At 34.6% G+C, this 16,672-nt stretch overlaps 3 protein-coding genes across 3 annotated transcripts; 1 reads left to right on the top strand and 2 right to left on the bottom strand.

The window, feature by feature from the left end:
- LOC109725867 (60S ribosomal protein L38-like) lies at window positions 3,236-5,429 on the top strand. Its single transcript, XM_020255264.1, has 3 exons — window positions 3,236-3,338; window positions 4,128-4,311; window positions 5,148-5,429. The coding sequence occupies exons 1-3, from the start codon at window positions 3,336-3,338 to the stop codon at window positions 5,168-5,170; spliced, it is 210 nt and encodes a 69-aa protein (XP_020110853.1). The 5' UTR covers window positions 3,236-3,335; the 3' UTR covers window positions 5,171-5,429.
- Window positions 6,903-10,958, bottom strand: LOC109725866. The gene is made up of 3 exons (XM_020255263.1): window positions 10,824-10,958; window positions 7,623-8,560; window positions 6,903-7,303 (listed from the first exon to the last, which is right to left on the bottom strand). The coding sequence occupies exons 2-3, from the start codon at window positions 8,538-8,540 to the stop codon at window positions 7,181-7,183; spliced, it is 1,041 nt and encodes a 346-aa protein (XP_020110852.1). The 5' UTR covers window positions 8,541-8,560; window positions 10,824-10,958; the 3' UTR covers window positions 6,903-7,180.
- LOC109725935 (cytochrome b561 and DOMON domain-containing protein At3g07570) lies at window positions 12,077-16,672 on the bottom strand. Its single transcript, XM_020255340.1, has 4 exons — window positions 16,280-16,672; window positions 14,513-14,918; window positions 13,135-13,424; window positions 12,077-12,334 (listed from the first exon to the last, which is right to left on the bottom strand). Exons 1-4 carry the CDS (start codon window positions 16,469-16,471, stop codon window positions 12,101-12,103), a joined length of 1,122 nt encoding a protein of 373 aa, XP_020110929.1. The 5' UTR covers window positions 16,472-16,672; the 3' UTR covers window positions 12,077-12,100.

Genomic DNA, 16,672 nt, shown 5'->3' with positions numbered 1-16,672 from the left:
GAATCGACGATCCATACCGTTAAACATTATCTCGAGCATTTAAAACTTGTAGAAATCAAATTTTATAATTTTTCGACATCATTTACCTTACGATCAAAAGGTTACAAAATTGACAATTTTTAACGGTTGGTATGAGATACTTGCTAGTTTAACGGTATAAAAGAATCGAAATTAGTTGAATTTTTGATAGAAAATTCTATTCACTACCTAAATAAAGATTAATAACTTCGATCTTAAATTGAAGGATCCAATCATCCATTTTGAGGACGTCGTTCGATTATAACCGTTCATTTTATGCCCGCTTGATGGACTTTATTATGATTCTGAAAAATTACGAAATTTATTTTTTAGAAGTTCAAATACTCTAGATCATATTTAACGGAGTGGAATGTCGATTCGGCAGCTCTATCATCGAAAACAACTTATGAGTACGAAGGGCCCAATACTCATAAAAGTATAGTAGCTCTACTCTCTCTCTCTCTCTCTATATATATATATATATATTATGAGTTGAGCTAGAATACTTCTAAAAGCATCAAGAGGATGGTGCTTGTGAGTTTTTAACCCTTGGATAGAGAAATGTAGGGTCGGGATGATGGTGGTAGGTGGTGGTAGGTGGAATAGTGTTTGATCCAAAGGCTATTAGTAATCAAGGAGGAGATCCAAGGGCTAAAAACCTAATAGCACCAAAGGGGTGATACTTGTAAAAGTATTCTAGCTCAATTCTAGTATTATTTATTATATATTAGTATATAGAGTAGGGCTAGAATTTACAAGGTATCACCGCAAAGGTGATTAATTGTATGGTTTTCTAGCCCGTTGGATGGAGAGATGTGAGTTGAGATGATGGTGGTAGGTGTGGTAGTGGGTCGTAGGGTGGAATAGTGTTGATCCAACGGGCTAATTTGTAATTCAAAAGTAGATCCAATGGTAAAAACATGATAGCACGATGGGGATGATCACTTGTAAGTATCCTAGATCATCATATATAATATATAGTAAGTATATATATATATAATATATATTCTAGTATATATAGTATATTATGTCCATATATATATAGAGTTGGACTGGGCTACTATTAGTAGCAAAATGCCATTGTTGCTACCAGTTGTTTAGCCTTTGGATCAACTCTTTTCATCATTTTTAACCATTGGATTAAATACTATAACCCTGTTAGGACCACTCAACCCTAGGGGGACCATTTAACTCTAACTGACTAATATCATTCTAACCCTACAACTTTTCATCCAAGGGTTAAAAACTTGATAGTAAAAAGAGTGTTTTACTATTAATAGCATTTCAGCCTAATTCTATATATATATATATATATATTTATTTATTTATTTATGAGTATAGAATATTTCATACTCATAAATTATTTTCGATGATGGAGCTTCCGAATCGACGATCGACTTTGTTAAATATGATGTATAATATTTAAAATTTTAAACAAATAAATTTTGTAATTTTTCGAAATCATAATAAAGTCCATCAAGCAGGTATAAAATAAACGGTCAAAATTGAATGGCGTCCTAAAAAGAGATGATTGGATCCTTCAATTTATGATCAGAGTTATTGATCTTTATTTAGATAGTGAATAGAATTTTCTATCAAAAATTTAACTGATTTTGATTCTTTTACACCGTTAAATTAGTATCTCATATCGGCTTTTAAAAATTATCAATTTTGAAATCTTTTAATCGTAAGGTAAATGATGTCAAAAAATTATAAAATTTGATTTCTAGAAGTTTTAAATATTCTAGATAAAGTTTAACGGTATGGATCGTCGATTCGAAAACTCTATCATCGAAAACGACTTGTGAGTACGAGTGCGATCGTACTCATAAGAGTATAATAGACACACACTCTCTCTCTCTCTCTCTTTCTCTCTCTCTCTCTCTCTATATATATATATACAGAGAGAGAGAGTCCGGCTATTATCCTCTTAAAAAGATAGAAGCTATTGTCCTATCAAGTCATTCTTAATGATAGATATTCTGAATCGATGAGTTGATCTAAAGTATTTGAAATATCTAAAAACTAAATTTTGCGATTTTTCGATATTATTTGCCTAGTGATCGAAGTCGCTCAAAATCAACGGCTNAAGGCCTTAATATTGATAATTTTAATGGCTGCAGGGTTAGTTTAACAATGTAAAAAAATTGAAATCAGCTAAATTTTCGATAAAAAAAAATTCAATTCTTTATATTGATCAAGGATCAACAACTCCGATCTTAAAATGAAAAACCTGATCTTTTATGTTGAAAAGGTCATTCGATGTTGACCGTTCGTTTCATATCTTCTTAATTGCCTCTCTATAATAATTTCAAAAAAATAATAAATTTCAGCTTCAAGTTAATCCTTAACGATGTGAATCGTGGATTTGAAAACTCTATTATCAAAAATAACTCATCATAATACAATATCTTTACTCTAATTGTTAATTACATAATTGTTTTGGCCCTATATATTGTATATAGTTCTATAAAGCTTCAAAACACAAAGAAACTATTTTTTTTATTCTCCATTTAAAAAAAGCAAAAAAATTGAAGTTCAATTCAACTTATTCATCGATCGTCATACTTAATTATCAAAACTGGAAGAGAAAAACATAGAATTTTTAATATTATTAAGTCTTACAGAATCATATGCACGACATCCTGATCCAAAGAACTATTTGATAAAGCTTATTGGATCTTTTTGTTTGCAAACGAGCTAAAGTTCAAGGGTCTCCATGCATTTTCCCCAACAAAATATTTAAGCCTAGTCCAAGAAGATTGTGGGCCGGATATATCCCCGGCCCGAATCAATTAAATAAATTTAAAAATCCAATCCAACTTAGAATTTTGGTATTGAGAAGTATCAGACGCAACTGAGCTAAAAAGAAATCTGATGCAAAAACATATAGAAATATATTTTTTTATTCTACGGCAAAGCTTCAGAAATTTTATGATAGTTAATCCGACGCGATTTGCACTCGACCTGTTATGAAAATAAAATAAAATAAAATATATTTCACCGCACGTAACGCATCTCAGAATTTTATAGGGACATTTCTGAGCCCAAATTTATATTTCTTAAANAATTGGGCCACTATTTTTAAGATCCGGCCCGATAAACCGGACTCCGCCGAACCCGGTCCGCGAGAAAATAAGCTTGGGGGCATTTTTGTCATTTCACGTATATTAGAATCTAGGGTTTTTCTTTTTTTATTTTTTAAATAATTATGCGTCGGAGTCGCTGTATAAAACCTCCTCGTCCCCTCCCCTCTACCTCGCTAGGGTTTCGAGAGGAGGACGAAGCACGTCGCCGTCGACAAATCCCGATCCAAAATGGTACCTTTGCACGCTTCTCCCCTCTCCTTAATCTCCGAATTTTGCGTGTAATTTTTCTCATTGTTGTCCCATTTGATCCGGAGCGGCGCTCCGCATGTAACTTTTCATGAAAAAGATGCAATTTTTTCTGGTTTTTTATGTGCCTAATTCATGTAGATTCGTCCCTCCTTTTGGATTAAGCTCCTTTTTCTCGTTTTCCATCTGTTTGATTCTTGTAGATTGGGTGCCTTTTTTATTTTTATCCTTTTTTTGAATTAGGGCTAAGTTTGATGTGATTTATTGGCTCTCTGACATGTATTTGTGGAAGGAAAGAGATGCATTATTCATTTTTTTTATGTGTTTTATTTTTTATGTAGTTTTTTTTTTTATTGGGGGGGTAAGATTAGGGCTTAGTTTATTGTCCTGTAATGGCTCCCTATCATATACATTTTTCTAGGGTTTGTTTTTATTATGCATTTGATTCTTTTGGATTCGTTTCCTTTTCATTTTTGGCCTTTTTTGGTGGGTTAGTGTTAATTTTACTATCCTTTAATGAATCCTTGCATCTAACTGGTGAACCAAAAAAAAAAAGATATGATTTTTCTGGTATTTTCCCTGTTTAATTTTTTTTTTTTGTAAATTTGTTCCCATTTTCTCGTTTTCCTTTCTTTTGAGGATTACAGCAAAGTATTATGTCTTTTAATAGCTTCTTCCTCCTTTTATTTTTAAGAAAAGAATGATTTTGTTTCAGTTTTTATGTGTTTGATTTCTCGTTGTTTGATCAAGTTTGTGTTGTTTTGCGGTTTGTAGCCGAAGCAGATCCATGAGATCAAGGATTTCCTCCTGACGGCGAGGAGGAAAGATGCGCGGTCGGTGAAGATCAAGCGCGGCAAGGATGTCGTCAAGTTCAAGGTGCGATGCGCCAAGTACCTTTACACGCTGTGCGTCTTCGACTCGGAGAAGGCCGACAAGTTGAAGCAATCTCTCCCTCCAGGTTAGATCTTCACACACTCTAATTGCTTCATCATATTATCCTGTGTGGCGTAATTGCTATTCTTTCACATATTCATATTTAGTTGTTTATGATAGTAACCCCGTTAATTTTGCGAAAGTATGCGATGGCCTAAAATCTATATAATTCGAAGGGATCGTAGGTGGCGATTATTGCCGGAACTCTTTTCAGTAACTTTACAATTTAGGTGGTCGAGCTAGTGAACTGACGATGCCAAATTTTGTTTGATGCTCGTTCAAATAGCTTCGTTCGAGAGAAAGACTGATCACTTTTGTAATAGACATTTGTGATCTAAGATTCTCTTAATTGGTGAAACCCTGAGGCCCTGGTCTCGTCGAACCCTAGATGTTGTTGTCCATGACTCGATATTAGTAGCTGTTGCTTTCCTAGTCATTTACACATAGACCGACTAAGAATTTTAGCGCAGTAATGTAGCGCTTGTCCCAGCAATTGATCGTCGTAGTATACGTCAAGAATGAGATACTCGTTTTGATACTGTAAGTCCCGAGTTTGAATCAGGGCTGTGCTTTATAAAATGCGCAGTGTGCTTCTCTACTGTTCCATGTGGGTCTCTCCGTCGGCCTTCTTTTTTATTTCAAAATGATCTTTGTCCCCTCCGTATAAGTAAACCTTCGACATTAATGCGTCTTTACGGTTATATACTATATGCTTGGTTTAACTTGAACCTCGTCAAATATAAGGCCATTTTCGTAAATCAAAACTCGAACTAGAATATTCTCAAAAGAGTAGATTGTTTTCGCCACAAGTCTACAACATTAATACCGAGTATTAATTTTTTTTTTTTTTTTCTTTTGCAGGTTTAAGTGTCCAGGAGGTGTGAAAGCTTTTAATCATGTTCTAGATTTGCTTATTAATCGGTCGATGGATGTTTAGTCTTCTTTTTTGCCCCTTTTTACCCCTTATTCTGGATGCCAGATGATGAGACTTTTTTTTGTTTCTTTCCGGGTGATAACTAAGAAAGATCTTTGCTATGATTCTTATATGATTTCATTTCTGGTATTGATTTATTGGAACTTTTGATTGGTGTGTTGGTGGGATTAGCCTGATGATCCACTACTTGCCCATTTTATTGTTCTGAATCTTGGATTTTCACTGATGGGATGTTTCCTCTTTGCTGAAGCTGTGATGTTCTTTTTCTAGTTTTTTCTCTTTTTTTTTCTTTTTTTTTTCTTTTTTTTTTTTTTTTTTTTTTACTTTTTGAAGTTCAAAGAAGCCCTAAATCTGGCGGGCAGACGCTTATTTTAGCGTCTCGCCGCATTAAAAAGCATGAGAAGTGTTGTTGTTGTTTTTTTTTCCTTTTTCATTCATCTCGTCTCATATTTCTCTTTTCAATTTTTATGTGAAGAAAAAGACTCATATTTCTTTTTCAAATAGTTCAATTTTTATATGAAGAAAAAGATGCAAGATGTAGGATGGGCTTATGCATTGCCATATATGTATGTAACTAACCTTTTCTTCTAATAATTGTAAAGTAAAGCACTGTTTTTAAAGTATTTAGGACACTGTAAGGTGAGAACCAAAGTGAATTTAAGATGCTAACCTTCCATTTTGCAAACATTTGATTCTACTATCTCATTTATCAACATCTCTCCATTTGGCCTACTTAGGGATATCAATCAATGGGTATGAATATTTGTAATTTTATTTGAATCCGAGCGGAGTAGATTTATTCGATATTAAACTGATATAGTTTCATATACGGATATAAAAAAAATAAAAACACAACAAATTTGGATTTGGATATGAATTTTATTTGTACCGACCAGGACTCGAATCCGAATCCGAATTTGATTTTACATTATAATATGTACATATAAATATTTGATGTTATATTTTTTAAATTTATATTTTAAAATTTAGATTTATTGTAATATAATATTTTGAAATATGATAAAAAAAAATAATTGTTTTGGATTCGAGTTCGGGTTTTAAAATTTTTGGTCGGATTCGGGTTTGAATGCGAAATTTTAGATTTGAGTTCGGGTTTTAAAATTTTTGGTCGGATTCGGGTTTGAATGCGAAATTTTAAAATCCATCGGATTTAGGTTCAGGTTTGGATTTGGTAGCCGGGTTCGGGTTTTTGAAATTCGTCAGAATCCGACTCGCTGACATCCCTACTTCTACATATATTAGTTTGATAATATAGCGGCTAAATTTACGGCTTTTAGTCCTACCAAGGTCAGAAAAAAAATAATTAAAATCTGAAAAACTAAAAATGCTTTTGAATTTTTCTTGAATCTTCCAAAGAAAAAATGTGATGCTTTTAGCTGCATATTATCAAATTAGGCCTCAAAAGCCAACAAATTGTTTCTTGTTATTGGAGTTGTTATTGGAGTAAGCATACAAACTTTAATTAGATATATATATATTCAAATGAGAATGATTTAAATTAAATACAGTCCAAAGGAAATACCAAAATTTTTAAAACATATTAAATTTTTTAAAACATACATCATGTGGAAAAAGATTAAAAAAGTAATAAAAAGCAACAAAAGGCACTAGAGACACACCAATAAACAGAGATATATTAAGGTTTTCTAATCACATTCTTGTATGGAAAGGAAAAGTGCTCGAATTTAACAAAATCATCACTCCATATTCCTACATATCACACAAGAAAAAATAGTGTATCATTACTTACTGTAGTATAAGAGATTCAATGTTTTTGTTTTACTCAAAAAAGAAAAAAAAAATGATCGCGACGTATCCCTACTGGGAGAAAAAAAAAAAAAAGAAAAGAAAAGAAAAAAAAATTCAGCCCCTTAAATGTTCACTGCATTCATGATTTTGCCCCATACAATCTTCTTTGATCTATAGAGGCAAAGAAGCTTCAGTTTCTTTGAATCTTACTAAGCTCGCGCTCGAGTTTCTTCGTCCTTGCTTCCTGCTCCTTGATTGCAAGAGTTAGAGACCTCACATCCAAAGCTTCAGAGAACTCATTCAGCGAATGCGACTGCGAACGAAAGCAGCGTAAACGAGTGTTACTCGCAAGACTAATTTGATAGAAAACATATATCGACAGAAGAGATAACAGAAGAGATACGGGAATAATAACATACAAGAACTCACGCCATTATACGGTATATGTGAGAATTGAACTAAAAAAGAACAACCTGATAGGAAACGACTTAGAAATAATAGATCAATAAAGAAAAACGAACTACAGTAGAATCTAGTGAGGTGCGGTAACATGTGCAGGTTCATCATAATTTTGCAGGGGTATGTATATTTCTGAAAAAAAAAAAAAAGAGAGAGAAAAAGAGAAGGCTAACCTTTTCCAGCAATTGAACGCGCTGCTTCAGCTCTTCCATCGAAGCCTCCTGTTTATGAACTGCTTCGAGGACGCAAAGCAGGTGCGCGTGGATAAATTCTGAGCAGTGCTTCTGAAGAGTGCACCGTGGAAAAGCCGACTCGCATCCAACTTGGTAGAAAGGGCAGTTGACGAGCTTCATAGGGCACACGGTTATGCAATGCCGGTCCATGTCTCTCCTCGTAAGCTTTTGTTCGCAATTCTGCTCACACAGAAGCACTTTGAGTGGGCATACGGAGTCGTGCTTCTCCGTATGAGAAGCCGAGAATGTCGCCTTGCATCCCTCATTTGAGCAATTCACTGGACGAAAACTACACTGGCTTCTATGCTCAGCAAGTTGTTCCGAAGTGTCGAATGTTTCAGTACAGTGGAAAGCGCTTTTGAAGTCTACATTCTTAAGCAGAAGCTCTGAAACGGCTTCTCTCCTACCCTGTGGCCAGAAGCTCTCTGTTTCCATCTCCTGCACAAAGTCGTCGATTTTATCTTCACGACTTTCACTCGACAACCAGCTAGAAACCCGGCTGAATAAGTTCCTTTTCGAATTTACAAAATCGTCGATGAAGTCTTGTATGATATCGGTTGGATGTTCGGGGATTTCCTTCACTTGGTTCAGATTGGTATTATCTCCACCGACAATCGATTCAGCGATAAATGTTTCACTTTTTCGTGTTAAATATTCAACCATCTCCTTCCTTAAAGCAACAGCTACAAATGATGGGTTTCTGAAAAGATCGCCGGTGGTGTTATCCACACAAGCAGAAGCCAATCCGGGAAGCAGAAGCTGTGCAGTTTTACGCACCACTTCCGTGTCGCAGAAGTTGCAATGGAATAACGAGCCAGTTTCCTTTGCTGGGCCTGAATCTATGACTGGGAGTTCCATTTTACCTTCTAGTTAATGCTCTATAGAAGAATGGCACAATAAATTAGTCAATTTCATTCTACATTTTAATCGACCCATAGCGTTTCAAAAAGTTCAATAACACATAAACTAATTAAATGCAGGTCAGATCGTAGCCAGAGATATCCGATCCTACATAATATCTTGCAATAGTGTGAAAGCCATTTGATAAAATAGGATTTAACTAATTTTAAAAATCAGCTATGATTTTCTGCCTTATGTACAACAGCAATAAACAGTAGACATATAAACAAGCTCCAACCACACCGGTAGTTCCCATGGTGGAATCAAGCACCTATTTAGACTTGTGCTTCTTTAGTAAAAGCAAAAGCACCTAGGCTTTGGGGCGTAAAAACAAAAAAAGGAGAAAAAGGAAATACTAGCTTTTGCTGTGGCCAGAAGCAGAAATGAGTTTTTGGGGTTTAGTAGTAAAAAGAACCAGTTTGAAGCTTCTGCTTCTACTTCTGCTGTAGTAGGAAGCTATCAGGAATTGGGGTTTTTGGCTAAAAAGCTATTGGTGCCTTTTCAAATAGCGCAACTTAAAAGCAATACTTTCAAAGAAGTTCCATCAACACTAAGCAAGCCCAAAGTGATTAAAGAAAGACTGCATCTCATATAACAGAAAATGCAGTCACCATAGTATTATGCTGCTATAATACCAGATTTTTGCGACTTATATGCAAACCCCATGTAAAACATTTGAAAGATCAATCAATTCAATTTCTGCAAAAATTAATTGTAAAGCAGCATTTTGTCAAGTTCCAGCAACTAAATAGATGATCAAATCTCTCAGCTGATTCACAACTTTATTCCACAATAGAAATACCGATAAGTGAAGAAACCAACTCTGAAGAATCTGATCGTGTACCATACAAATTCCAGATTCAAACAACTAGAAATTTCCGTTACAACTAAGTCAAGAGAGAGTCTCTATAATTCTATCATGTAGCTGCAGCTTTAACTGCCAAACTATATAAAATTTGTTCAAATTTTAATGAGAACAAAAGGGATTCTCGACAAATATATGATGTATTTCTACTTGAGCATCCGAGTTGTATTAATTGAGGATAAATGTACAGGGGCCTGCTAGTAAGATCAACTTTTGAATAGAAAATAAACTCTTTCAGTGGCTTATAACAGCCACTAACCCTATCTTTCAACATTTCATTTGCCTACAGTTCATTCTAATAGTTCGACTTACTTTAAATCAAATTTCAAATGGTTTCGGGTAAAGAATTTTTGGTAAAGACAATTTAAATGAATTTGATAAAGAGTTGAACCCTCGGCTGCATAGGACTATATTCAGTTATATTCTTCGGAACAACAAAAGATTGTACATTTGTCATCATGGTTCACATTTTGGTTGTGAATGTGCATTTAGGGTTTAAGAGCTTAGAATCCTCCTCAAACTTCAATTTAACCTCAAAATCATAAATTTTGGTTATCCTCATATGTGAGGCCCTGCTTCCCAAAGGTCGCCCATCCTAGAACTACTCTTGCCCTAACACGCTTAACCCTCTTAACCTTTTTATCCTAATCACCATCCAAAATGCTATAATCGGATTAAAAGATTTAGCCCTATTATATATCTCATATATTAAGGGTATCACATCATGAAAACCCATCCAAATCCAATAAAATTGGTCTCGATTAAAAGCAAGAAAATACTTTCTAACAACAAATCTAGACCAAAAAATTTACTAAAAAATTCAACTACAGTAACACAAATGGGATCTCAGTAAAATTAGTCTCGATTAAAAGCAAGAAAATACTTTCTAACAACAAATCTAGACCAAAAAAATTACTAAAAAATTCAACTAAAGTAACACAAATGGGATCTCAATACATGCCACAACTCCTAAATTACAAGACGTGCTCATCCGCATAGCGATTGCTACTATAAAATTAATACTACAAAACCTAGTTTTAAAAAAAAAATGACAAAAAGACAAAGATCTAATCACACAACCACCATGAAAAGAATCTTAATTTACACTATTCCCAGATTTATTTATCATGAATTAAAACAACAAATTAGACAAAAAAAACAACTTAAAATTCAACTAAGCAAATCCTATGAACCCCCAAAATTACAAGAATGTGATCATCCGCAAGACAACTACTGTTATACAATTACAATATCTAGCAAAAGATCTAATCTCACGTACACCATGAAAAGCATCTCGATTCATACAAATTTCTTCAAAGTTGCATTAAACTAGCATGAATTTGAAAGAAACCATGGAATCAAGGTGCGAAATCTACCAAATTTGATGCGGGGAAGCGGGGATCGAGGAGAAAACGGGGTTTGGATCGATCGATGTGGCGAATTGGGGATCGTAAAAGGGCGATTCGAGATCGATCGAAGCGAGAGAGAGAGAGAGAGAGAGAGAGAGAGAGAGGGAGAAAAAGGGTTTAAGAGGTGGGGGATAAATAATGCGTGGACTAAAAAGTTGGTGGGGAATGTCCTCACCGCGAGACCATCTCATCCACCGTTCACATTACTTTAAAATTCGCTCACATCGCGTGATGAACGGTGGATGAAGTGGTCTCATGCTTGGGAGTGGTGGACCTCCACCAAATCATGGTTCCGTGAGTAGAGGGTGTGAGGATTACTCCCGCGGTAAAATTGGACCGGTTCTTGAAACCGGTTCGACCGGCCCGGTTTAGACCGATCGAACCGGTTCCTTACACAAGTACATAAGCACGTTTGTAAAAGTGTGTGGAGACCCCTCACCTATGAACGGTTCTGATTTTGGCACCTCACCTATGATTCTTTTTTTTTAAAAGCAAAATTTTCCCTTTTTTTAGGAAAAGTTACTTAGTGCTCTTCTAATTTGTAATTTTCCATGAGTTTTCTTAAATTTGAAAGGTAATTGTTAATTCCAAGAATAACGTACATAATTTATCTGAACTATGAATCATTTTGAATCAGCTATATATAATTATTCAAAATTTTAATTTTACCGTCCAATATCTCAGTTTGTTTGATTTGAGTCACTCAATGATGCATTGATTTCAAAATTTAAATACATTATTTATTTCTACAAGTTTAGCTAGTATAAGAGATAATTCATATAACTCCCTATAAACATATCAAATAACAGATATATTCGTACAAAATTTAAATTATCAGATTTATCCCTCAAAAAGTCCTAACGGTTTCAAATATATCCCTGTTTGTTACTATTCGTTAGAAATATATAGTTAACTGCAGGTAAAATATTTAACTTTGGTTAGTGAGTAAGATAAATTGACTATTTTACCCCTCTGATATTATAATCCAATTAATCTAGTGCGATCAAAATCCTAATAATGAAAACTCTTCTTGCTTGAAAAGTAAGAACTTCAAAGCAATTATTTCAATTAAATGGTTTCTTATACATCAAGTAGATCAATTATTTCCTTTAATATCCATCTCATTGAGTTCCAATGATTCACTAACACCAAAAAAAAAAAAAAAAAATTATACACTTAGGTATTACAAACCAAATTAATTTGGTTAAGTTCTCCAAGAATAGTGCATTAATTCTTAACATATTTCACTCATTGCTCATGAACCTTTTAATTTCAAAAATTATACAAATAATAAGCGAAAGCCCTAAGAAAACGCTGTAACCGATGAACCACGCGCTCTTCTCGCTCGCGATCGATAGCCCGAAAAATATGTTTGCAGTTGCGATAGCGATCACGCTCCTTCCGACGTTGTGGTGGTACCAGTTCCAGTATTTCCTATTCTTCGACGATTTGTCGGGACGAGCGAACAATGCAATTATCTAACAAATTAAACGGATAAATTAGTTAGTGAACAATGATAATGTTTGTAGCAAATTATTGATGTAATTGTAGTTTATCATGTTAATTAATTCCCGCATTATTATACGAATTCTGATAATAGTGTGTCAATGTTATATGCATATATAATTAGTAATCCAAAAAAATTCTCTTTTATTTTTGCTCTCCATCATCATAAGATAATTGTATTTATGTAAGATGATTAGTGAATATATTATTATTATCATCAAATGATTAATTATCATGTTTAATTATCATGTAACGTGATAACCATTTTGGATTTTCATAATTTCTGATATTAGGGTTTTCATTAAAAATAAGTTCAAAGTGTAGTACAACACAAGGTACAAGTACACTCAGAATTGTAAAGCCAAAATACATTTTATTAAATTCAAGTGGAGCCCTAAATAAATAAAAATTTTTTTAAAAATCCCTTAATGTGTTGTGCCAATTTTATTTTATTTTTTAATTTACCAAATACAATATAAAAATAAAAACTTTAGCAAGTAGGAAATGTGTGGAAATAAATTAAAAGTATTTTTGCAGTATAATTCTGAGTGTACTAAAATAGATTTAAAAATCATTTGATAGGTCAAAGTAGTTTTTAACCCAATTTTTCCACAAAGGTGACAGAAGAAAATAATTTTTCATATTTTTTTTTGAAAAAAAAACTTGAAGAAAATAAAAAATTAGGTCGAATTTGATTTGACTTTTATCATTGCATGCGATACAAAATAATAAAAATAAGCTTTTAACTATTAAAAGTAGAAACCGTATGAACCTGGAGAGACGCCAGAGCCAAGACGATAATGCCGAGCGCCGTGTGAGCATCGACATTATTGACCCCCCTACCGTCGAGCTTGAATCCGATCACGATCCCGGCTAGGCCCAGCGCGAATCCGATCCCTTGGACCGACATGTGGGCGTAGAACCACTGTGGATCCCAGTTCCTGCAGTACCGCGCCGCAGCGGCACCCATCGGGATCAGCACCCCCCACCCCAGCATCCCCAGCAGTCCGTGCCGCTGCGGCGATGAAAACGCTGACTCCTCACCGGCATCTGATATGACTCCTAAACCAAACAAGCCATACAACTCTCTATCGTCAAAGTTCGAATTCTAGTTGATTCACATTTCCAGCTAAGTTTATTTCTAAATGAAATAAACGAAGCGGGTAGAGTGCTACTTATCTCTCAAAAAAAAAAAAAAAAAAAAATCAAATATATTTTTAAATTTAGATATTTGTACATATGTAACATTTGGGAGTACAATTTCTTACCATAAAATAACTTGGTGTAAATGGTGAAATTTTGTGAGTAGAAGGGTTTATGCACAAAAAAGCAAGTAATGATTTCAAAAAAGTTAATTTACTGATGTAATTCATTTATACTAATCAACAAATTAAGAGCAAATTAATGTTTTATTCATAAAGCACACCTATATATATATATATATATTTAAAATAACTTCATAAATTTTAATTTAATTTTATTCTCTAGTAATTGTTTTTTAACTTATCAACAGACATGATTTTTAGGTTTTGAAATTAATTCAACTTTAATAGATAAATGACCTGCATTGAATCTACTATGATTCTTCCTATTTTTTAGTCAAATTAGATAATTATAATAAAAAATAATTTGTTAATCATAAGAAATTTACATATACATATAAAATGATCTTTCTTACATTTTAACTTTTTTTATTAATGTAATGTACATCGCACGTGCACTTCTACTGGTTGTTTAAAAAGTAGGAAAAACTTCAAAAACTCCCTCTGTGGTTTCGTAGTTTCTCACTTTGCCCCCCTGTGGTTTAAAATATATCAATTTGCCCCCCCGTGGTTTCTTTTTTCTCTTTTTCTTATCAATTTCATTATATTTTTTTCTTAAATCAGTGGTAAAGTTAAAATTAAAGGGTACTAAAGTGAATATTTGATAAATCTAGATGGGTATCTGAAGTTTTTTGTATATAATTTAATGAAATATTAACGAAAAAGCTACCGAAAAGATAAAAACGAAACCACAGGGGGGCAATTTGATACATTTTAAACCACAGGGGGGGGCAAAGTGAGATATTGCGAAACCACAGGGGGGGTTTTTGAAGTTTTTCCTAAAAAGTATAAAGTTTATGATCATTGTGCTGGTCAGTCGATAAATACCGGTGATGTAGTTGATAGAAGTCGAGGCATGGTCGCGGTGCTCGGACAGCAGGAAGCCGGCCGACGGCGATGGGAGGTCGTTCCGCGGGCCGACCGAGTTGATCAAGTACGGCTTTGGCTGGTCAGTCTGGACCTGGAATGCGAGGTACAGTCGCGAAGATTGTGACAGAATTGCAGAAGTTCCAGTAACCAATTTCAAATCGCCCTTGTCTGGCGGGCACTCCCACGGGTTCTTGCCCCCCAGATAGTACTGTCTGATCAGGCCTGGCCCGCCCGGTGGGGACCACCCGACCACTGCACTGCTTCCGACCATCTGCCCGTCGTCGGAGAACCCGATCGCGACGTAGGAGCTCGTGTCGAGTGCCGACAAGATGAAACTCCATAGACCCGGTCCAGTATTTGCATACTATACAAGGTTTGGCCCAAGATCAGGCAAGTGTAAAATGGTAAAATTGCATATAGGTCCTCATTCTTTTTGCTTTTTTGTCTTTGGTCCCCAGGCTTTCAACGTTTTGCAATTGGATTTATTTTAAGGCTAAATTATAAGAAACTCTCCGGTCAATATCCGTTTTTTTTACTTTTTTTTGTCATTCAAAAACCTACACTTTGCCTCTTTAAAAAATAAAAAAATGTTCACTTTGTCCTCCGCCGTCAGTGTTCCATTAGGTTCCCTTTATATCCTATTTTTTATACCTAAAATACCCCTAAAATCCTCCTCCTTCCTCATCGTCGGCCGCGCCGCCTCGCCCTTGCCCACCTCTCTGTCCATGCCAACACACACGCCCTCGCTTGCCTCCGTCGCCTTACCCTCACACTCGCCTACCTCTCCGTCCACCCCCAACCCGAAGAAGATGAGGAGTAATTTGGTCATTTTGTCACAGCGTACCTTTCTGTGAACATTTTTTATTTTTTAAGGGAATAAAGTGTATGTTTTTAAATGATAGGAGGAGAAAGTAAAAAAGCGGATATTATTAACAGGGGATTTTTTTGTAATTTAGCCTTATTCTAACATCTATAGTTGATCAGTCTCATTCAAAAGAAATATTAATCACAAAATCACAAAGTTTAGAAAAAAAATTTAAAAAAAAACACACAAAAGGTAGGACTTAAATCTGCTAAAAAAATGAAACTGGTAGGTTAATTCATTAGGCACAATTAGCACACAATCACTCAATTGGTCAAAAATATGCAATTAAAGTATGAATCAAGCTCTGATACAAATGCTAAAGCACTCCAAAAAAATCCAAAAAAACTTATCTAATAGTTGGAGAAACCTTTCACATCAAATACATTAGTTCCTAACAACATGAATGTAAAAATATATAAGTCCATGCAATGCATGTAACTATATATATATATATATATATATATATTAGACTCACCTCCTTACAATTTCTGATTATTTAAATACAACAAAAACAAAAGACTAAAGGCACAAAAAAAAAAAAAAGGAAAATGAAAAATGTAGAGATTTTCTATGCTGTCAAGTGTTGTAGTTGGATGAATATATACATGAAAAATAGAGTTGAGCTCCGATGTTTTTAAAATCACAGGAGCTTAACGTGCTTGTAACTTTTTAACCGTCAGATTGTCTCAAAATTCGTGCAGCATTATAAAGTTTCCTTACTAGTATTTTACGAATCTTGAAGCGATCCGATGGATAAAAAGTCACGAGCACAAATACTCTTGTGGACTTAAAAGCACGAAAGCTCAACTCCGAAAAATATTGGTATAAATCACTTGAAAAATGTAAAAATACACACATACCCTTAATATGAAGTTTTGTGAGCTCCATGCAGAGATGCAGTTGAGGGACAAGGCATTGAAGGGGAGGAGGTGGGAAATGGTGAGGTTGGTGTTGCAAGAATCTGTTTGTTGTGAGTTAATCACTTTTGGGGAGAGGCTAAACAAGTAGAAGATGAAAATAATTAGTTGAATCAAATAAGCCTTCATTGTCATCTCTCTCTCTCTCTCTCTCTCTCTCTCTCTAACTAAAGTGATTTTGGATGATAAGAAATGGTTTGGTGATGATGTTGCCTTTTATTTGTGGGTTCATGGAGTTTCTCTTATGCATTGACCTAGGCCCTAAGGTGTACTGCAAAAGTACAATAAAGGAGGATGTATACTACATGTTGGGCCAGCTTGGATGTCAGAATATGA

The sequence above is a fragment of the Ananas comosus genome, linkage group 20 (assembly GCF_001540865.1).
Source record: "Ananas comosus cultivar F153 linkage group 20, ASM154086v1, whole genome shotgun sequence".
Lineage (NCBI taxonomy): Eukaryota > Viridiplantae > Streptophyta > Magnoliopsida > Poales > Bromeliaceae > Ananas > Ananas comosus.
Note: the sequence above shows the minus strand (reverse complement) of the source record. Positions and strands in the feature narration are given on the sequence as shown.